This window comes from Vigna radiata, chromosome 2 (assembly GCF_000741045.1).
Source record: "Vigna radiata var. radiata cultivar VC1973A chromosome 2, Vradiata_ver6, whole genome shotgun sequence".
Classification (NCBI taxonomy): Eukaryota; Viridiplantae; Streptophyta; class Magnoliopsida; order Fabales; family Fabaceae; genus Vigna; species Vigna radiata.
In genome coordinates, this window is record NC_028352.1 from 3,927,237 (window position 1) to 3,950,736 (window position 23,500).

The window sequence follows — 23,500 nt, forward strand, 5'->3', positions numbered from 1 at the left end:
TCTTAAGTCCTCGCATTGTGTATGTTTTGCAATTTAATTAAAATTTTCACTTGAATGCTTTGCTAAAATGTTTTGGGAACATTTCTAAAAAATCACACATATTTTAATACAGGAAAGATTTCCAAGACTATGCAGAGCTTTGCTTCAGAGAATTTGGAGAGAGAGTAAAAAAGTGGATAACTTTGAATGAGCCATATAGTTTTAGCTACAAGGGTTATGGATTAGGGACAAAGGCTCCTGGTCGATGTTCATCTTGGTGGAGTCCTGAATGCAATGGTGGTGATTCTGGAACAGAACCCTATTTGGTTACACATCACCAACTTCTTGCTCATGCAACTGTTGTTAATGTCTACAAGACTAAGTATCAGGTCACTTCTTATTATATTTCAACCTCGTACTTGCTATGTTTGTTACATGGAACATGTATCTTTTAATGTATTAAATGGAAAAACTATGGATGCAGAGATTTCAGAATGGTGTAATAGGCATAACACTGAATTCTATTTGGTACGAACCACTCTCAGATAGCAAGCTAGATCGAAAGGCTGCTGAACGAGCTATGGACTTTTTGTTTGGATGGTAATTAAGTACTTCCATAAATATGTTCATGCACAACGTAAACTTAAACATTACTTAATTAATTAAAGTGGTATTGTATAACATTCTTATACTATTATCTATAAGAAAGAAATCACTATGTAAAAATCATGTAATGCTTTATTTGTTCCATTGCAGGTTAATGAATCCACTTACAAGAGGAGATTATCCAGAAAGCATGCGTTCCTTGGTGAAATCACGATTACCAAATTTTACAAAGGAGCAATCCAAATTGCTTATTAATTCATTTGATTTTCTTGGCATAAACTACTACACTGCCAATTTTGTCTCTGATGCACCAGAATTAAGAAATCTCAGAGGCAGTTATATGACAGATCACCTCGTAAATTATTCATGTAAGAAGGCTTCTTTATTAGCTTATATATATATATATATATATATATATATATATATATATATATATATATATATATATATATATATATATATATATTATATGTTGAATCTGATTTTTATAGGTAGTTACATAATTTTTGTTTTTTTTAATGCAGTTGAGCGTGACGGAAAACTCATTGGTGAAAATGTAATGTTTTTGTGACCAAATTAGAAATGCTTTAAAATTTAGAAAGTTTTTTCTTAATAAATATATTTATGTTTCGTGATTATGCAGGTTGTGTCGAATTGGTTGTACGTTTATCCAAAAGGAATTCGTGAAGTTTTACTACACATTAAGGAGAAATACAACAATCCTTTAATATATATTACTGAAAATGGTAAATAACTTTTATTCTCACATTTATTTTCATTTGAATTTGTTAAAAACAAGTTATATTTTTATGTAGGTGTAAGTGAATACGATAATCATTCATTATCACTTGAAGAATCTCTTTTGGATATTTATAGAGTTGACTACCATTACCGTCATTTCTATTATCTTCTTGATGCAATTAAGTAAGTAAAAAGATTATTTTGTTTGCATGCATTTAGTTTCAGTTTTTGTAATTGTTTTTTTTTTTGTTATATTACAGAAAAGGGGTAAATGTAAAAGGATATTTCACATGGTCTCTCTTAGACAATTTTGAATGGGATTCAGGCTACGTGATGCGATTTGGAATGAATTTTGTTGATTACAAGAATGGCCTGAAAAGATACTCAAAGCTTTCTGCCTTGTGGTTCAAGGATTTTCTCAAGAAACCAAACTTCATGATTCCATATAATTCAATTAATGCTATTTGAAAGTTGGAATTAAAGATTAAGTTATAAATACATCTAGTGTTATTTATATGTCAAGTTAAAAGTGATATTTGAAATGGTTATCATAGCTTTAATGTATTTCAATTAAAGGTAATTAATTATATTTATACTTCCATTTTCATATGTAACTAAATATGTTATCTCTCCATATATCACTTTGCATTCCTTCTTTTTTAAATTGTAAAATCAGAGATATTAACGGATCGTTCTTATTATTATAAATTGAAGTATGTTTTCGTCTTTAATTCTAATGATTAACATGATAAATTCAGATTTACATAATTTTATTTTAATTAAAGCTTTTTGTTCTAACATTAAATATTTTCTACACCAAGTTTATCAACATGGCCAAAAGAAAAAAGTTACAATTACATTATTTTGTAATTAATCGTCCCTTGTTGCACAACAACTTTTGAACTGTATTAAGGTTGCGAATCCGTTAACTGTGTTTGCGATAAGTTTTACACTTAATGGCACATTTTAGGGTTATTAGTTATTAACTTAATAAAATTGAAAACATTAGAAACACGTTTCTATAAAGGCCTCCTCCACTCTATTCTTGATGGAAAGATTTATACTCATCTCATTCCTAAATTTCTACCGTTCTAAAATTTTTGTCCCATTAAATAATTAATATTCGTACCTCTCTTCAATATTAATTAATTAATTTTTATATAAAATTCACAAAAAATAAACATAATATTATTAAATATTTAATATAAAAAATTGTATTTAATATCAAATATCTAAAAATAAATAAATGATAATGATATAAATTTGAAATTAAAGTATCAAATAACAATTAGATAAAAGTGAAATAATTATATAAAACATTATGCAATTACAGGTAAATAAAGTTCGTAACAATCAAAATAACTAATTTTGAAAAAGTTAACGAAATAAAATTGATAAAAGTAAAAATATATTTAAAAAATTATAAAAAAACAAATTTTCAAGATTAAAGATATTTTAAATATCTATTTATCTTTTATTCCAAATTATAATGAAATATCTTTTCCTTTATATTTATATTTATAGTACATTACATTTAGAAATTTTTTTAAACTAATAATAATTTGAATTTATAAATAAATTTATCATCTTTTTAAATTCATGATAATAAAATTAAATTATTATATTATAGTGAATAAAATATATTTTTATATAATTGTGGTGGTAAAATTACATTTGTGAGAATGACTTAAAAATAAAAATAATTACATAAAAATTATTAAAAACAATATTTTACATAATTTAATAAATAAGTAAAAATAAAGGTAAAAAAAAAATCAAATGCATGTCGGAGAATGTTTAAGCGATAGTGCAGAAAAAAAAAAGATTTCCAACTCAAGAAGACTTCTATAACGAGTCTATTCCGCGTTTAAGCGAAATTGTAAGAAGATAAAATAATGATTTCCTAATATATATATATATATATATATATATATATATATATATATATATATATATATATATATACGGGGTTTGTTAACTTAAGTAGGCTTGTTTTTCAGTATATTTTAGCAATGTGTACCGGATTTTAGTAGATAAAAATACCTTAATATATCATGGATTCTAAGTTTTAAAGTTAAGGCTATTTTAATCAATTTTATTTTCAAAACTGAAAAAAATAATAATTCACACAGCTGAAAAAATCAGAAGCACATGTTAAACAATTTCTTACAAAAAAAAAAACGATTTTATAATGAGTTTTCATTTCATAACTTTTATCTTACCTAATTTTATCTAATTTTCACAAGCATAATGTCATCCGAAGAAATTGGTATTTGTTCTGGAAAAAATCATAAACACTCGCGGTTAAACAATTTCTTAAAAAAAGTGATTTTATAATGAGTTTTCATTTTATAATTTTTATCTTATCTAATTTTCACAAGCATAATGACATTTGAAGGAATTAGTAATTGGCCTGAGAGTTTTTTTTAGAGATGATGATTCAACATTCTCAGATGATAAAATTAGAGAGGCCAACGAAGATGATGAAATTGAAGAAATCTTGAATGAACCTTTTTCTGAAAGCAAATATACCAATTACTCAACTTTTACAAAAGCAAATTGTTTAACAGCAAGTGTTTTTTCTGTTGGGAGTAGCATAGAAAATGTTGGAGTAAGAACATTTCTTTATTAGAAAATGAGTTTATGATAAAGCATCGAGAAAAAGTGTCATTAATCAATACGACGCTAACCGATATGGAAATTGATATAAACCTTTTATCTTCATTGCTTACCATTAAGGATACGATAAAATAAAAAATATCTTAAAAATGTGTAAACAAATTTAGAAAACAAATTATTAAAAAATAAAATAAAAATTGTTTAAGTGAAATAAAAAGTTATTTAAATAACATAAAAATTAAAAATAACATAATTAAGAATTTTTTTTATATTACTTAGTAAAAGAAAAGTTTACCATTGAACACAAATTGAGAAAGTAAAAAATTCTCATGTGAAAAAAATAAACTATAAATTAAAATACTAAAAAGAAATAGAAATATTTGAATGTCAAAAACTTGTTTTACTGAAAAACGGTAAATGCACGATAAATTGCACCTATCAAGTAATAAATATTCTTATTTCTACGGAGATTTGTACAACACACGATAACTCTCACAATTCACAACTTAAATAGACGACATAGTTTACAAAAATACATAAACTCCTTTTGTATTTTTATCAAATAGTTAGTGTGCAACCGAAAATTTAACATAAAGTATTTATAATTGTCAAAACTAGATTTCATTAACTTCATTTTCATGAATACACAATCATCTCAATTCTATATTCAAGTTAAAATCAACTCGCATGATTACTCAAATCTTATTCCTAGTGACTTTGAGCCTATGATAACTAGTTAAAGTCCAATCTCTTGGATCATTAACAAGCAACCATACATTAAGTTCAAGATTTTTAAGATTACTAACGAATCATGTTTTATCCCAGATAAAAGCTCCATTAGGTAATTAATTTTAGTTCTTGGTTCAAAATACATTTTCCAATACCTGAAGAACCAAATATCAAAATATGATTGACCAAACTAAAGAAATCATTAAGCATATAAATCAAATACTAACACTGAAATGGAAAAACATATGCATTGTACTGTATGGCCAGACGACCGCACGATAGAATCGACGGGAAGAGACCATCGAGAGGGGACGACTAACTGGACAAGTTGGAGACTATCACATGTCATACAATCCAAATAAGCAACGACCAGACGAGCGCCCGATTACCATCCCTAAACATCACCTCAAATCAAGATTACTAGTAAGCGTTACTTAACAGGTAATGGATCATGATTGGGCCCTGATTAGGATTTCATTAATACCAGACCTATCTTGAAACCTATAGATAGAGGTTAGAGGTAAGAATGTAGGTGATTGCATTTATTGCGAATTTAAGATTTTGTTGTGACCCCCGATCGGATTAATCACTGACTTGAGCGTCGAAATGCCTTTAACAGGTACACTCGAATGGTTTGGAGCGCAATCAAGGAAGGATTTTGCCCGAGAACATTCAGAATTACCTAAGCGAGCTTGGAGAAAAGTGTGAAGGAGTGTTTTGTAGACCCTATATTTGAAACATGTATTAACATTATTGACAGGGGAGCTTTAACCTCTTTACATATTTGTTTTTTATGATGAACAAAATGATTTAATGGATTCTTGCACAACAAATGGCATAACAAATGTTTATATCTTGATCATGTTTGTGCTTGATATGTAAGTTCATTATTGATGAATGAATCATGTGTAAAACAGATTGATAACCTCATTTCTGGTTGAAATAATCAATTAAACAAGGAATATAATCTGTTAGACTTAACCATATCACTTAGAAAGCTTAACAGGGGTAAACTGTTTTGATTATATAAGCTATATAACCCATTAAAACAGTGAGTAAGCCATAATCTGTTACATAAGTGAGATAATATGTTAATTGAGGATTGTAATTAGATAGACAATATGCTTAAGTGTTGACATAATCGATTACATAAGTTTTCTAATCGATTAAATAAGAGAACTTAGTCTAATCCATTGCATTTATAGTATGATCTGTTATAACTATCAATTGAATCAATAGGCATAAGTGTTTAGATAATCGATTATATGCACAAGATAATCTGTCAAAACTGAAACACAAGCAATACAGATTACATAAATATCCTAATCGATTATAATGCAACAAGATTTGAAAATCCTATATATGTTTGACTTGAAGCTTGTTTCAATAACGTTATCATTTTTAAATACTAACATTCTCACTAAGTTTTGATTACATGTGTTTTGAAGAAGCGTTATTAGAGAATCTACACTACATTGGATGATTACCCATCAAGATTCATTCAAGACTTATGCTAAAGCGGTTTTGATTCAATCTGCACTAGAGAAGTGTATCTTAGAGATCAGTTTCTTCATAAATAATGTGATTGTGTACTTGTGCGGGTTTTCCAGGGGTTAAGGGTTGTGATTGTCCTTGGTTGTAGTAAGAGAGTGGCATTGTTCGTCTCTTGTATTGTTGTATTGATTTTAAGTGGTGTGAGGAGTGCATTAAGAGGGTTGTCTCTGTATTTTTGTATACTCAATCAATTATAATAGATTCCTTTCAACTAAGGTTATTGAAGGAAGACTGGATGTAGGCTTGTGATAGCCGAACCAATATAAATTGTGTGTTGATCTTTCTCTACTCTTTCTTTCTTGTTAATTCATTACTATTTGTTTATTAATTTCTAGAAAACAAAGAACTCATAAAGATTTTGAAAAGATCATAAAAAAGAGTTAATCAAATTCATCTTCTCTCTTGGAGCATGAGATATAAGACATTCCTTTTCTAACAAACATCATAAAATATATAAAATTCATTTTATTACATTTAATCTTAATAATAGGGATTACTATTTGTGGTGAAGAACCTACATTTTACAACGAGAAGAGACAGAAAAGAAATTAAAACCAGAAAAAATATAAAGCAATTTCTCCAAAACTCAATTTGCATCCCCATTCACATTTACATCTCTCATTCATAGATCTCATCCTTCATCAACTCCAAAAGGGAAAAAACATCATAAATTAAGATTGAACCCAAAATTATGATCAAAAGAAAAATATCTAGTAAATGAATTTTATGGATATAAAATGAATCAAACAATAAAAATAAAGTGAAATAATTGTGTAACTAAAGAAATAAAAAAATATAAAATCATATATATGTAGACACGATGATAAGTATGCAATTTTAGATATTATTTCACACCTATCTATCTATAAGGTGGGTGGATAACGAAGTAAAAGGTGGGTGGTGGTGTGCATTTTGCAAACTATGATTGAATGCCAATTTGTCAAGAAGTTTGTCGTATAATTCAGCTTTTTGCAAACAGTCACGAAAATCGATAAAGGAGGACCAAATTCCTAATCAAAATAATAATACTGATCAACAGTACGAAACTGACTATTGGACCCACGTTCTTAATCAAACATGCCCTACTGATAACGATTCAACAAACAGTCACCAAAATCGATAAAATTACCACCAAATTCCTAATCAAAATAATAAACACTCAACCAGTATTAATTAACAAAACTAATTTCTGTTGGTTTGCTCCTCAGATGGCTAAATTAATTACATAATCTCTCTCTCTCTATATATTTTGAGAGAATTATTCCGTAATATCTTTTTATATAAAAACAAAAATAAAAAATTGACAAATTCTATTATAAATCATCAAAATTTTAATTTTGATTTAATAAGTATTTTTTATTTAATTTTTCTCTACGTTGTACATCTCCAAAGGAACAGATATTACCGACAATAGAAGGTTTTACAAATTTTTTTTATTTAAAAAAAATCAAAAGTAACTTCAGAATCATATATACATCAAATAACCTACTTTACCTCATTTTAAAAATAAGATTAGTATATCACATTAACTATACATTAACGTAGTTGGAATCTAATTTAACGGTAAAAATCTAATTATTATAATTTTTATAAAATAAAGATTCAATTGAAAAAAAAAATTATTTGAGATTTTATACGAAAATAGACAAAGAGACATTAAACCTTGACAAATGACCTGGGCCATCATTCGTCAAAATCGCTGTCTGATTAATTTTCTCTTAGGATGGAAATAACAATAAGTATTTGATATTTGCAGATAAAATGTGAGAGTAGATGAAGGTTTTCCTCTGTAAAATGAGAAAAACTTACATACAAACAAGCAACTATGGCATACAAAGAATATGTACTGCTACCTCTCATTGCTCTACTTTCTTCCTTCATTGCTGTCACAGAAAGTATAGCCCTTACTCCACAAATAGATTTGTTGAATCGAAACAGTTTCCCAACAGGCTTCATCTTTGGTACAGCATCCTCAGCGTACCAGGTAATTATGTTTTATCATATGAAACACCTTCCATGTTACAACTTCAAATGTTTTAGTTCTTTCTATCAGCTTTATATTACGGTTTTCGGTTCACATGTTTATGTATGTATGCAGTATGAAGGTGCAGCCAATGAGGGTGGTAGAGGACCAAGCATTTGGGATACCTTCACTCACAAATATCCTGGTAAGTATATTATATATGTCTGATTTTCTTCTTGTTACACCGAAGATATCTTTCCCAAATTTATACAAGCTTTTATTTTATATATGGTAATTTTAACATGCAGAAAAGATAGAGGACAGAAGCAATGGAGATGTTGCAGTTGATTCGTATCATCGCTACAAGGTATATATATTGCCGATTCAAAGTTTTTNTTTCTTTTGATGTGATTTATCAACAGTCATCACTGATGCAAAGGAGCGCTGAAAGCTTATCAGAAATTTGAACAGTACAGTATGAAAGAAAGTAAAGTTCTAAATTTCTTATCACGATCCTTGGTAGCATGTTTATATCAAACTGCGGATTAATATCTTTGGAACATTATAACCANATTAATTGATTATTTTTTAATTATAAGACCCTTGGAAGTTCAACTAAGAAAGAAATGTTAAACAAAAAAAATTAAAATAAGTGTTGGTATCGTTTGCATATTTCATTAAACATGAAGATATTTTGTATTTATATTGCAGGAAGATGTTCAGATTATGAAGAATATGAATTTGGATGCGTACAGAATTTCTATATCTTGGTCAAGAATTCTTCCGAGTAAGACAAATAATGATTAAATTTTACTTATTTGGATCTTTATTTTAATTGTTTATTTTGTTTACAACAATTCTTTATGAAAATACATTTCAATATTATGATTTGCTAGCTGTGAACTATTTGAACCACATGTTAAAAATAATACCACTATCAAAATTTAGTCTTATCCCTTCAAAAACATACAATAAATACAACTACTACCAAAATACAATTAATACACAACTACAATCAAAATATTATTAATGATCATTTATTCTTAAACACAACTACCTAACTATTATCAAAATACTAATAATGAACTTGATAATTATTACTAAAAAGCACTCCTATATCTTTTGCACTTTGACAATTACCCTCGTTTAAATTTACTTAACATATTTATTTCCATAAACTTCATATTTACAGATGGAACAGTGAGTGGAGGTATAAACCAAGAAGGAATTGACTATTACAACAACCTTATCAATGAGCTACTGGCAAATGGTCAGAATAAAAGCTTTATTGTGAATATTATTATTAAGCTTTACACATTAACAACTTCTCATGTTATTTATGATAACACCTTAATACTATAATCATCATATATATTAAAATAATTTTAGGTTTAGAACCATTTGTGACGCTTTTCCATTGGGATCTTCCTCAATCTTTAGAAGATGAATACGGTGGCTTCTTAAGTCCTCGCATTGTGTATGTTTTGCAATTTAATTAAAATTTTCACTTGAATGCTTTGCTAAAATGTTTTGGGAACATTTCTAAAAAATCATACATATTTTAATACAGGAAAGATTTCCAAGACTATGCAGAGATTTGCTTCAGAGAATTTGGAGAGAGAGTAAAAAAGTGGATAACTTTGAATGAGCCATTGACTTTAAGCCAGGAAGGCTATACATTAGGAATATATGCACCGGGTCGATGTTCTTCTTGGTTGAATCCTAGTTGCAATGGTGGCGATTCTGGGATAGAACCCTATTTGGTCGCGCATCACCAACTTCTTGCTCATGCAGCAGCTGTTAATGTCTACAAGACCAAGTACAAGGTTAGTTAATTATTAATTTGGCAAACCTTTGAATTTTTAAACATATTTTGGAATAATTTTTTATAGCAAAATGCAGAGAATTCAAAATGGTTTGATAGGCATAGCTTTGAATTTTCTTTGGGGTGTGCCATTCTCTGAAAACAAACTTGATCGAGAGGCTACTGAACGAACTGTTGACTTCATGTTCGGATGGTAAGTACATCTCTCCGTATCCTTATCCTCAAAACTGATATCATACAGTTAAAATGGTGTTCTATAAAGTTCTTACTTTCATTCTGGTTTGTGGGAACTAAGGTGCATGAAAAATCTAAACAAAAAACGTAAAAATAATTGTAAGCAGAAGGATAATGCAATATCAATTTTACTAAAGATAATGCTATATATAGTTTGTAATAAAGGTAATTTATTTAATTTATTTGTTTCATTGAAGGTTTATGGATCCATTAACAAAAGGAGATTATCCAAAAAGCATGCGTTTGTTGGTGAAATCCCGATTACCAAAATTTACAAAGAACCAATCCAGATTGCTTATTAATTCATTTGATTTTATTGGCATAAACTACTATTCTGCTAGATATGTCTCTGATGCACCAGAATTAAGAAATGCCAGAAGCAGTTTTTCGACAGATGCTCTTGCAAATTTTTCATGTAAGTTTAAATACATGTTGAATTTAAGATATATATAATGTATGTTGAATCTGATCTCTATAAATAATTTCATGGTTTTTGTTTCTGTTATTGCAGATACGCGTCAAGGAAAAGCTATTGGTCTAAATGTAAGTTTTTTGATTGTAGATGCTTCACAAGTTAGTATGTTTTTCTGAGTTATAAGGATACTTTTCATGATTATGCAGATTGGTACCGATTGGTTGTACGTTTATCCAAAAGGATTTCGTGACTTTTTGTTATACACTAAAGAGAAATACAACAATCCTTTAATTTATATTACTGAAAATGGTAAATAACTTTAAATGTCACATTTATTTCCCTTTAAATTGATGCTTTAAAAACTATAGTTAGTTTACATTTTTCTTACTTTGTTATAGGTATAAATGATTATGATGATCCATCACTCTCACTTGAAGAATCTCTCTTGGATATTTATAGAATTGATTATCATTATCGTCATCTATATTATCTTCAAGAAGCAATGAAGTAAGTTAATTTCTATTCGTTTTCTTATAAAAATAATTATTTTTAAGTTATTATGGCATTTTATTTTCTTTAACTGGTTTCTTTTCAATATAAATACAGGAATGGTGTAAATGTAAAAGGATATTTCGCGTGGTCTCTCTTAGATAATTTTGAATGGGATTCAGGTTACATCATGCGATTTGGAATGAATTTTGTTGATTACAAGAATGGTCTGAAAAGATACTCAAAGCTTTCAGCCTTGTGGTTCAAGGATTTTCTCACTAAAGAATTCAAATATCAAAATTCCTTGTAATAGTAGTGTAGCTTGAAATTCCTTAAAAGGGTATATTTGAAAATATGTAATTACTAGAATTATTTAATTCTTGAGTGATTTCTTATGTAGTTGAAGTTCTCTTATGAGTGATGATACTTGTAAACCAAGGACTTTTAAAATACATTCATCCGATATCAATATATAAAATCCATAATTCAAGAAATGTTATTTTGACCAAAGACTATTCTTACTTTTGAAAACATTCAAAATTGCAATAAGTTTTTGTCTTTATGCAACATTGATATCAATATTCCTGTTAGCTAATCTCAGTTTGATAGTATTAGAATTTTTAGGAGTTTTGAATATAGACATAATTATGTTATACGGAGGAACACTTTTTTAAGGATTTTTTTTTTTTATAATGACTGGTGTCAATGAATAATATCCTATTTGTTATATTTAAATTTATGATAATCTTTTAAAAATTAAATTGCAACAACTGAGTGAAAGTGGGAATTATTTACTTGATCAACAATAATCTTTTTATCAACAATTTTTTATTAGGAATCTACCTCTTGTAATATAGGCTCTGATAATTATTAGATCAATTCAAACATTTATATCAAACTAAACAGAAAACAAAATATGCATTCAAAAATATCTAAAATCAATGGAAATTTGCACAAAGAGAACGAAGAAGGAATAAAATTAGAGAAGATATAGTTAATTAATTGGCATAGTGAACCACAAGCAAGATGTGCAAACAAAATCATACGCAAAAGGAAGGAGCTAAGGCACACTACTCATCACCATTTAAGTAATTCACTATGATGGTGATCTTAAATATTATAATAAATTATTTTTGGCAAAAAAAATGGTCAAATAAAAATTAGAAAAATATGGAGCATAGGAAATTCTTTTCAAAGTTTTGCTTTTAAACACAACTTTGATGTTTTTTTTTTTAAATTTTAAAATCGTCCTTTCAAATACGATTTATTATTTTTGTAAAAAAAATTACTTATTCAAAAAGAAAATTGCATCTTTTTCATAAATAATCATATATAGACATTTGATGCTAAAAAAGTGGCTAGAAAAAATTTTCATGCTTAGACAACTTTCCCTCAGGGAATATATGTGTATTATCAAATTCCTTTGATCCTTACTTGCTTTAAACTACATATATTTATTTCTCGAGGTTATTTAAAGGTTAAATAACAAAGGGCATTACTGCGGTCAGAATATCTCGGAAAACGCCAAAAACCGTCGGTAAACAACACTTACCGAGAGTCTATCGATAGTCAAAAAAACCATCGAAAAAATCTTTATCCTTAACCATTACCGAAGGCTTTTGCTCTTCGGTAATTACCGAAGGGCAAAAGCCTTCCATAATTACCGAGAGTCAAAGAAGAAAAATATCTAAAGAAAATATTTGTGAGTTTCTAATTTCAAGTCTCTTGAATGATATCATTATATCAATCACCATATATATATATATATATATATATATATATATATATATATATATATATATTTAACTTGCATACGTCTGTTTTTCAGTTGGTACATTTTAACAATGCGTACCGAGTTTCAGTAGACAAAAATACTCTTATATTATGAATTCTAAGTNGGGCAAAAGCCTTCCATAATTACCGAGAGTCAAAGAAGAAAAATATCTAAAGAAAATATTTGTGAGTTTCTAATTTCAAGTCTCTTGAATGATATTTTTAAAATATTCATATATTATATATATATATATATATATATATATATATATATATATGGGGTTTGTTAACTTGCATACGTCTGTTTTTCAGTTGGTACATTTTAACAATGCGTACCGAGTTTCAGTAGACAAAAATACTCTTATATTATGAATTCTAAGTTTTAAGGTTAAGGATATTTTAATAATTTTCATTCTCAAAATTAAAAAAAAAATAAAAAAAGAACTCCCCAAACCCTTACCCACCTCTCTCATTCCTCTCAACTCTTTCTCTTTCATCTCTTTCAATCCAACCTTTTCTTTGTCATCCTTATTCTAACCTCAATTGAAAAAAAATCAGAAATATTTGCCTTATTTTAATAATTTTCATTCTCAAAACTAAAAAAAAAAAACCAAACCCTTACTCACCTCCTTCATTCCTCTCAACCCTTTCTCCTTCATCTCTCTCACTCAAACATTTTCTCTGTCATCTTTGCACTAGCCCCAACTAAAAAAACACTCATTATTAAATAAAATGGTTAGAGAAAAAAAAATACTTACATAAATAAAAAAATTAAAGCACCTAATTTTTTCTTTATATAATTTTAAATAAAATTTCAAGATTTAAAATTTTTATTGTTTGATTTTATTGAGAATTTTATTGTACTTTGATTTGTTTTTACTTTAGTAAAGGAAAACAAGTTAATGTATTTCTACAAGAAAAAATTAAATGGCCACGGAGCAATGTTACGTAGTAGTCTCAAAATATAAAGAAAGGATGCTTATAGTCTTGGTGCAAGTTGTGCCTGTCGGCCTGCAATATATATAGAGAAGATAATGAAATTAAAGAGATTATGAATGAACTTTTTTCGGAAGGTGAATATGTGACTCAACTCTTTACAAAAGTAAATTGTTTAATAATGAGTGTTTTTTTAGTTGGGGCTAGTGCAGAGATGACAGAAAAAATGTTTGAGCGAGAGAGCTGAAGGAGAAAGGATTGAGAGGAATGAAGGAGGTGAGTAAGGGTTTGAGGTTTCTTTTTTTAGTTTTGAGAATGAAAATTATTAAAATAAGACAAGTGTTTCTGATTTTTTTCAATTGAGACTAGAGTAGGGATGACAGAGGAAATGTTGGAGTGAAAAAGATAAAAGACAAAAGGGTTGAGAGGAATAAGAGATGTGGATGAAGATTTGGGGGGTTTCTTTTTTTATTTTTTAATTTTGAGAATGAAAATTATTAAAATACCCTTAACCTTAAAGCTTAGAATTTATGATATATAAAGGTATTTTTGTTTACTAAAACCTAATACACATTGCTAAAATGTACTCACTCAAAAACAGACGTAAGTTAGCAAACTCATATATATATATATATATATATATATATATATATATATATATANATATATATATATATATATATATATATATATATATATATATATATATATATATATATATATATATATATATATATATATATATATATAGTTATTGTCTATTTTGAACGTGTAATTCTATCACATTTCATCCTTAAAATGCATCTCTTAAATCATAAAATTATTAAGTTGACAGGAACAGTGAAGAAGAGGAAGGAGATAAGGACCAAAGGTGGAACGTTTGAACAAAATTTGCATTAAAAATGAAGTAGGAGGTAATTTTACGAATTAAAAAAGGAATGTATATGATAAGTATTGAATTTTAACGATTATTTCACACGTATACACAGCGTGAGTGGATAAACGATTAAGAGGAAGATTCAGTAATAGGGATGTTTCTTTCTTTGAACAATTTTTTCTTGTATTTATAGTATTTTTTGTTTCATCGAGATCGCATCGTTTATGAAAGATATATAATTAATTTTATTGAATAATAAAAAAATTTAAAAACCATACTTTTTAATATAAATTTATTTATATAATTGTATTATAATTAAATTCTACTTAAAAGTTTTTTTCAGGTTCATGCTTCTAGAGCAAGAATTTTCGTCAGTGGAAGTCTTATGAAATCCAGGAAAAGTGAATATTGGACCCCGTTTCTTAATCAAACATATCCTACGGATAACGATTGAACAAACAGTCACGAAAATGGATAAAGGTCAAGCAGTATTTATACGCGTATGGTGACTGAGTGACCTATGTGTTCATGTACGAGGAAGGATTTGAGAGATAAGATTTGGTCTTCGCTTAGCAAAGAGGAATTGATTCTAAATTGAATAAATAAGTAGAGAATCAATTCTCGAATCAATCCTACATCTATAATAAAATTATTATTGTTAATATTATAATCATAAATAAAATATTTTTTCTAATTTTATATTATATATAGTTTTTGTTTATTTTAATAATAAAATGATTAAGTTTAAAAAAATGGTAAAATGATAAAAACAATGATTAAATTTAAATAGAATATCACATTTTGGTGTCCATTTTAACAATACATTTATCAACGAAATTAATGACGAATTAAAAAAATGTAATTATTGATATAATCAAAAATTGAATTACTAAAAATTGTATCATTCAATCATGAACATATTTATTGATGAATTTAAAAAAAAAATATTATCAATAAATTTAAAAAAAATTCAATTACATATAAGTTTACTAACAAATTTTATCTCGATAATCAACACTCAAAACGAGAGCTTTAATGTCAAGTTTACCAATGAATATTATCGATAATTCTATTATCAACAAAAATGTTCATCCATAGTTAACATTTTACAATTCATGGATAAAATTTGTTAATAAAATCTGTTTTAATAGTTTAACATTTTTTCGCAATTCAAAATAATAGAAATTGGATTGTTATTTTATCTTTTACTGTGTTGGTTAGTTATATTTGGACCTTAGGTCTTATATTTTTACTTGACAGACCTTTAAGAAAATAATCTAACCACATTTTTGGAACACAAGTTAGGTTAGGTCAAGCCTTAGAATTTTTCAGGCTCTTCGACGTATTTTCATTCTAGTATTACTCTTATCATGTGAAAAAGATAGCATTACAAAATTTATTTTAAATATGGACTATTTTTTTTAACAAATTTGAAAAGTTTCACAATATTTTACAGAAATTTAATACTGAAAAGAAAATCACCCATATTATATGTTTAAAATTTTGAAACAGCTTTGTTTTACCACTTTTTTATATTTTTCTTTCAAAATTCTTTATAAATAATCTTAACATTTTTTATAATTTTTTTACGCAAATTAGTTTTGATATATATATTGAGTGAGTTTTTTATAATAAAATATTTAAAATGAATTCAATATATTCATTAATAAAATAACATATTATTAGAAATAATGAGTTTAAATCATTATTATAAAATAACAGTATATTTCCTCTTACATTCAAATGACACAATCGATCTACTTTTTTTATATATTTATTAAAAGTAAAAAGGCAAATTTAGAAGAAAATATTGGAAAATACCATATCATTTGAATGTTATTGATAGGTAAACGTGTCAATGTATCCGACCTTTCTATTTATTAAAACGAATGCAATTATTATTAGTAGAAAAAATGTTATTTGTTTACATAATTAATAAGTTACTTGTGCATTACTACTCCTTAAAATATATTGTATTTGATTTTAATATAGTTTAATAGTTTCTGAATGAAAACTTCCTAATAATAAAAGTGTAGCTGGGCAAGGATTAAGTATGTTAAAAGCTGCAGCAAATAGTAGGTTACAGAAAACAGCGAAAGTTTTACGTAAGACGAATTTGTTGACCACCAGAGTTTCTCCGTTCAATTTTTCACTCACAGCTTTCAAAAGTTCTTAGAAGATAATATAATATATTTAGCCAATTTGGTATAATCCACTTTAACAACGGTTTTAAGTTTAATCTAAATATTTAATCCTAATATGATGCAAAAAGAGCGAATATTACAACACTAATTATCTTATTCTTTACTAAGTGTGATGATAATGATATACGTGTTTCCGAATGCTCACGATTATCATGTTAGTTTACGTGTGATAGTGTAAAGTTTATCAAAATCCTTGCCAAGGTAATCTTTTTCTGACCAATGACCACGACCATGTATCCTATATACCCTTAAAAAAACATCGCTTTCTGATTTAATATTCTTTTAGGATGGGAATAGCAAGACATGTTTAGATATTTTTAGAAAGGATATGAGAGTAGATCAAGGTTTTCCTCTATAAAAGGAACGCATTTGGTGAGAAAAATACATACAATTTAGCAAAAATGGCATACAAAGAATATTTAGTGCTACCTCTCATTGCTCTACTTTCCTCATTGATTACTGTCACAGAAAGCGTAGCCCTTACTCCGCAAATAGATTTGTTGAATCGAAACAGTTTCCCAACAGGCTTCATCTTTGGTACAGCATCCTCAGCGTACCAGGTAATTATGTTTTATCATATGAAACACCTTCCATGTTACAACTTCAAATGTTTTAGTTCTTTCTATCACCTTTATATTATGGTTTTCGGTTCACATGTTTATGTATGTATGCAGTATGAAGGTGCAGCCAACGAGGGTGGTAGAGGACCAAGCATTTGGGATACCTTCACTCACAAATATCCTGGTAAGTATATTATCTATGTCTGATTTTCTTCTTGTTTCACCCAAGATCTTTCCCAAAATTTATACAAGTTTTTATATATGGTAATTTTAACAAGCAGAAAAGATAGAGGACAGAAGCAATGGAGATGTTGCAGTTGATTCGTATCATCGCTACAAGGTATATATTGCCGATTCAAAGTTTTTTTTTTTTTTTTTCTTTTGATGTGATTTATCAACAGTCGTCACTGATGAAAAGTAGCGCTGAAAGCTTATTACATCATAGAATATAAAATAAAGTGTTGCTTTTTTAAATTTCATTTGTCATCACGATCATTGCTATTTTAGAGAATTGTTGTTTTATTTTGTTTTCCATCGTTTTGAAATAAGCATGTTTTGTTACATCTTATATTTCAGGAAGATGTTCAGATTATGAAGGGTATGAATTTGGATGCTTACAGATTTTCCATATCTTGGTCAAGAATTCTTCCGAGTAAGTCAAATATATAGATCAATAATTATTTTGGATAAACCTTACTTGTTTGGTTATTTCATTAAAATGATTTATTTATCTACATGAACTGCATATATATTCACAGATGGAAAGCTGAGTGGAGGTGTAAACCAAGAAGGAATTGATTATTACAACAAACTTATCAATGAGCTACTGGCAAATGGTCAGAAGAAAAACTTTATTATGCTTTACATATAGCAACTTCTTGTGTTATTGATGATAATAACACATTAATACTAATCATCGTGTATATTAAAATAATTTCAGGTTTGGAACCATTTGTAACTCTTTTTCATTGGGATCTTCCTCAACCTTTAGAAGATGAATATGGTGGCTTCTTAAGTCCTCGCATTGTGTAAGTTTTGCAATTTAATTAACATTTTCACTTGCTTTGCTAAAATGTTTTGGGAAGCTTTCTAAAAAATCACATATATTTTAATACAGGAAAGATTTTCAAGACTATGCAGATCTTTGCTTCAGGGAATTCGGTGATAGAGTGAAAAAGTGGATAACTTTGAATGAGCCATGGACTTTAAGCAACAAGGGTTATGCATTAGGAGCAAAGGCTCCTGGTCGATGTTCATCTTGGTGGAGTCCTAAATGCAATGGTGGTGATTCTGGAACAGAACCCTATTTGGCTACACATCACCAACTTCTTGCTCATGCAGCTGCTGTTAATGTCTACAAGACTAAGTATCAGGTCGGTTCTTATTAAATTTCAACCTCGTACTTGCTATGTTTTTTACAGTGGAACATATCTTTTAATATATTAAATGGAAAAACTATGGATGCAGAGATTTCAGAATGGTGTAATAGGCATAACACTGTATTCTACTTGGTACGAACCACTCTCAGATAGCAAACTAGATCGAAAGGCTGCTGAACGAGCTATGGAATTTTTGTTTGGATGGTAAGTACTTCCATCAATAAGCTCATGCGCAACTTAAACTTAAACACTACTTAATTAATTAGAGTGGTATTCTATAACATTCTTATACTATTATCTATAAGAAAGAAATCACTATGTAATGTAATGCTTTATTTGTTCCATTGTAGGTTTATGGATCCACTTACAAGAGGAGATTATCCAGAAAGCATGCGTTCCTTGGTGAAATCACGTTTACCAAAGTTTACAAAGGAGCAATCCAAATTGCTTATTAATTCATTTGATTTTCTTGGCATAAACTACTACACTGCCAATTTTGTCTCTGATGCTCCAGAATTAAGAAATGTCAGATCCAGTTATATGACAGATCCCCTCGTAAATTATTCAGGTAAGAAGGCTTCTTTATTAACTTATATATATATATATATATATATATATATATATATATGAAAATTTCCATCAATAGCTAATTGCATGTTTTTAATTTTTGTGATTGCAGTTTTGCGGGACGGAAAACTCATCGGTGAAAATGTAATCTTCTTGTGACCAAATTACAAATGCTTTAAATTTTAGAATGTTTTTATTAATAATGGTGATATTTATGCTTCTTAATTATGCAGGTTGGTTCAGATTGGTTATACGTCTATCCAAAAGGATTTCGTGAAGTTTTACTATACACTAAAGAGAAATACAACAATCCTTTAATTTATATTACTGAAAATGGTAAATAACTTTTATCCTCACATTTATTTCCATTAGAATGTTGTGAAAAACAAGTTATAAACAATATCATGAGAGTATGGTAAAAATAATAATAAAATTTATTATTCAGTTGTCTCTATGGGATTTTATTATCTATACATATTAAAAATTAGTGACATGGTTTACATTTTTATGTAGGTGTAAATGAATATAACGATCCATCATTATCACTTGAAGAATCTCTCTTGGATATTTATAGAATTGACTATCATTATCGTCATTTTTATTATCTTCTTGATGCAATTAAGTAAGTAACATTTTTATCGAGGTATTTAAAGAGGTTATTTAGTTTGTTTGCATGAAATTTCAAATTTTCTAAGTGTTTTCTTTGGATATTACAGGAATGGTGTAAATGTGAAAGGGTATTTTGCTTGGTCTCTTTTGGATAATTTTGAATGGGAATCAGGTTACATCATGCGATTTGGAATGAACTTTGTTGATTACAAGAATGGTTTGAAAAGATACTCAAAGCTTTCTGCGCTGTGGTTCAAGGATTTTCTCAAAATTGAAACCAAACTTCACCCTTCCATGTAATTCAATTACTATTAAAAATTCTTTCACAATTTTATATATTGTAAATATGAAATTGCTAGGATTGTTTTATTCTTGGCTAATTTTTTTATGAAGTTGTAATTCTTTTAAATGTATTGTTGAAGTTACAATAAATAAAACGTTTTTTTTTATTTAAATACTTCGTGATATTTATTTAAGTCAAGCTATCCTTAGAATGACAATAAATCAATACGTGTATGATAATAGAACTTAAAAAGTGCTATAATAAGTGATGAATCTTATAATATATAATAACGGTTGTACTACAATAACAAAAAAACCAATACCAAATCATTGTCACAACATTACAGTGCTTTGCAAATAACAATAATCCAAATTATACTCGTAAGCATATGAATTGCTTCATATGACAATAATGTTATGCTCCTAAGCATGTGAATTGCTTCATATGTAGAAAAAAAAAATTGATTAACACCAACATATGATAATTCTAATGACATCAATGTAGAAGAATATTGGGAACATAGGTCATTCTTATCCCTTAGTCTGTGTTTGTTTCCATGTGCGACATTGTTGCAGTGAAAGTGTGAGGATGAATTTGTCATCTGCTCTTACATTTGTTTCAATGTTTGTAAGTGAATTTGAGACGCAGATTTGCATGAGAGAGGGAGGTATTTTTGCATGTCTACATTATTTGAACAAGGGCATTCCCTCTTCCTTCATTGCATCATTGACCATAATAGTCAATTGTGTTTTCAAATATTAAAACATTTGTGTAACATATTTGAGCATTAAAAACTCATTTCCTTTATAATCATGGAGCCTGGTTGAAAATGATTGAACATCTCACCTTAAATGGAGAGAGTTGACATTTCATGGTCATTGGCGTGATTCAAGTATGGAGAAAGTTACCAAACGACGGAAAGCATGAAAATCATATTAGAATTGGTTGTGGTTGATGTGGTGCCATCTTGTAAATATTTTCATATATAAAAAAAAAAGAAAAAATTAGAAAAAGAAAAGGAAAAAAAAATTTGAATAATGTAGTTGCAATATGGTGATTGGATTTCACTTAGTTTAGAGTAGAAATTAAAAATTGTGAAGTTAATGTAATTACTTTCTATGTTTATTCACGTTACCTAGAGATAGTTAATTCTCTTCCTAGCTTAATCACAACACCAAATAAAGTCTTTATTTATGTTTGTATGTTTTGATTAGTTTTAGCTCTTAAAATGAAAAACAAAGTCAACTTGTGTGCAGTTAGTAATAGATAAGAGAATGACACACCTTTATATGCTATTGTGTTTGAGTGAAATATTTTTTCTTGTGAGGATTATTTTCTTGGATTTATCATATTTGCCATAGTTGTTGATCTCTCTCTTAAAAACATGTATATTCATTCTTGTGATATTTACATTGTGGACACCATAGCTAGAGATTTCCAAGGTTGCACACATTCTCTTTGGATTAGTGTTGAAATAAGACCATTCGTGAATGTTATATCCGAATTGGTTGAGTGAACTTGCGTCTTAATTGTTTGACCTTTATTGAGTAGTTGTCTTTTTAAGCCAACTTACCTTTTGAGGACAAACAAGGTTTTAAGTATGGGAGATTTGATAACGTGTATTTTTACCTATTTTGTGTGTTTGTTTCAATTAATAAGATCAAGTTCTCTATAGCTTTTATCTTTTTTGATCTTCAAGTTTATCTTATTTTGCATTGTTTTTATATTTTAGTTGTTTTATGCTTGTTTACCTCCAAAATTTATTTTGAGTGTGTAAAATGAGTCAATAGGAAGTAATTTTAATGGAGGAAAACAAGCTGAAACTCAAAGAAACATGATAAAAAAAGAATGATTTTCAGACAAATACTCACTCCAAAGGCATTAGAATCACACCCAACGCTACAAGCATGAATAAAAGACTCATTTGTAGTGTTATATTGCCATGGACTACAACAAAAAATTCATCATTGAGCGCCATGCTGACTCGTTAGACATGTTGACTCGTTAAGCAAACTGGCTACTCGCCAGGCGAAATTGGCAGCCGAACATATAGTATTTGAGTCAATAGGCGAAAATATGGCTTGTCCAACAAGTTACAAGTTAGAGAGCATTGATTTTTAAGTCTTGTTGGACAGGAATAAAGCTGCTAGACGAGTTTATCGACCTTGATATGTGAAAGTGGGTATTTAATCATGTTTTCACAAGGGTTTTAGGAATTATCTACTTCCACACTTCATTCTTCAACTAGAGTTACTAGAAGAGACCCTTGGAAGCTATTTGAAGTGTTGGGAAGCTTTCCCTTCCCTTCATTGAGAAATTCAATCTTCATCAATAGTGATTTTTCCTTTTTTGAATTAAAGAGAAAGATGAGTCACAAATTGAAAATGATAATTGCATAGAAAAAATGCAGTTAGAGCACATAATAAATATGTATATTGCACTCTCAAATATTACTATAATTGTACCTCAGTACTAGAAAAAAAAACTCAAATATCTTTCACCATTGCATTACACCACATTACCACTATTATCATTTCAACCACACTTGAGAAGAAAATAAGAGAAGAAGAATGCTACAAAAAAGAAGAAGAGAGAAAATATAAAGAAAAAGTCCGTTCCAGAAAGTAACATATTTCATATGTTTCAAAAAAGTTTTGGAAATCACTTTCCAAAATATATTTGATGTACATGCATTTAATATTGTTTCATAAATTTATTTTGGAAATATTTTTCCAGAAATTCCCAAAAGTTTATTCCAGAAAGTTTTTTAAAATAAGAAAATCAAAAGTCATATTTTTCTAAAAGATAAAATGGTCATTTCAAAAATTTTGAAAGGGTGGAGGAAGAAATTGTTGGAGTGTAGCAAGTATAAGACAAGAAGGAAGCTGAAGACAAATTAAGTTGCTGAGAAGCAAAACTCAAATGGAAAAAGTGTGGTGGAACTAAGAAATGGGTCATCTGAAGATGGGAAGGCCCAGTCTCATGTTTTTGGAAAATAAATTAAGGGCTCTTGGTGGACCAAGCCCACTCCACCTTGCAATGAGTAAAGCCCAGGAATGCATGCCTTCAATTATAAAATTATGATCCCATTAAAATGCTAAAATATATTATAAATTAAAATAAAACAATATATCAACTGAAAATTTTACTAGAAGGTA

At 28.2% G+C, this 23,500-nt stretch overlaps 3 protein-coding genes across 4 annotated transcripts in view; all 3 read left to right on the forward strand.

The window, feature by feature from the left end:
* LOC106778500 (cyanogenic beta-glucosidase-like) overlaps positions 1 to 1,860 on the forward strand; it is a 12,796-nt gene extending 10,936 nt beyond the window's left edge. The window contains exons 9-13 of the mRNA XM_022778396.1: positions 736 to 953; positions 1,110 to 1,141; positions 1,229 to 1,331; positions 1,401 to 1,509; positions 1,587 to 1,860. Of these exons, the coding sequence (XP_022634117.1) occupies positions 736 to 953; positions 1,110 to 1,141; positions 1,229 to 1,331; positions 1,401 to 1,509; positions 1,587 to 1,794 (670 nt within the window). The 3' untranslated portion in view covers positions 1,795 to 1,860. The remainder of the gene's footprint in view (positions 1 to 735; positions 954 to 1,109; positions 1,142 to 1,228; positions 1,332 to 1,400; positions 1,510 to 1,586) is intronic.
* Positions 1,861 to 7,942: 6,082 nt separating this feature from the next.
* On the forward strand, positions 7,943 to 11,553 carry LOC106756000 (cyanogenic beta-glucosidase). Of its 2 annotated transcripts, XM_022778395.1 has the most exons (13): positions 7,943 to 8,212; positions 8,327 to 8,396; positions 8,500 to 8,558; positions 8,903 to 8,978; positions 9,384 to 9,461; positions 9,581 to 9,668; positions 9,762 to 10,017; positions 10,094 to 10,209; positions 10,448 to 10,665; positions 10,762 to 10,793; positions 10,872 to 10,974; positions 11,064 to 11,172; positions 11,272 to 11,553. In XM_022778395.1, the coding sequence occupies exons 1-13, from the start codon at positions 8,054 to 8,056 to the stop codon at positions 11,462 to 11,464; spliced, it is 1,557 nt and encodes a 518-aa protein (XP_022634116.1). In that variant the 5' UTR covers positions 7,943 to 8,053; the 3' UTR covers positions 11,465 to 11,553. The 2 variants fall into 2 exon arrangements, with proteins under 2 accessions (XP_022634116.1, XP_014493721.1); XM_014638235.2 differs by lacking the exons at positions 10,872 to 10,974; positions 11,272 to 11,553 and having other exon boundaries at positions 7,946 to 8,212; positions 11,064 to 11,145.
* Positions 11,554 to 17,345: 5,792 nt separating this feature from the next.
* LOC106778510 (beta-glucosidase 12-like) lies at positions 17,346 to 20,422 on the forward strand. The gene is made up of 13 exons (XM_014666487.2): positions 17,346 to 17,504; positions 17,619 to 17,688; positions 17,786 to 17,844; positions 18,081 to 18,156; positions 18,263 to 18,340; positions 18,445 to 18,532; positions 18,622 to 18,877; positions 18,972 to 19,087; positions 19,234 to 19,451; positions 19,563 to 19,594; positions 19,684 to 19,786; positions 19,964 to 20,072; positions 20,167 to 20,422. The coding sequence occupies exons 1-13, from the start codon at positions 17,346 to 17,348 to the stop codon at positions 20,357 to 20,359; spliced, it is 1,557 nt and encodes a 518-aa protein (XP_014521973.1). The 3' UTR covers positions 20,360 to 20,422.
* Positions 20,423 to 23,500: the final 3,078 nt, after the last annotated feature.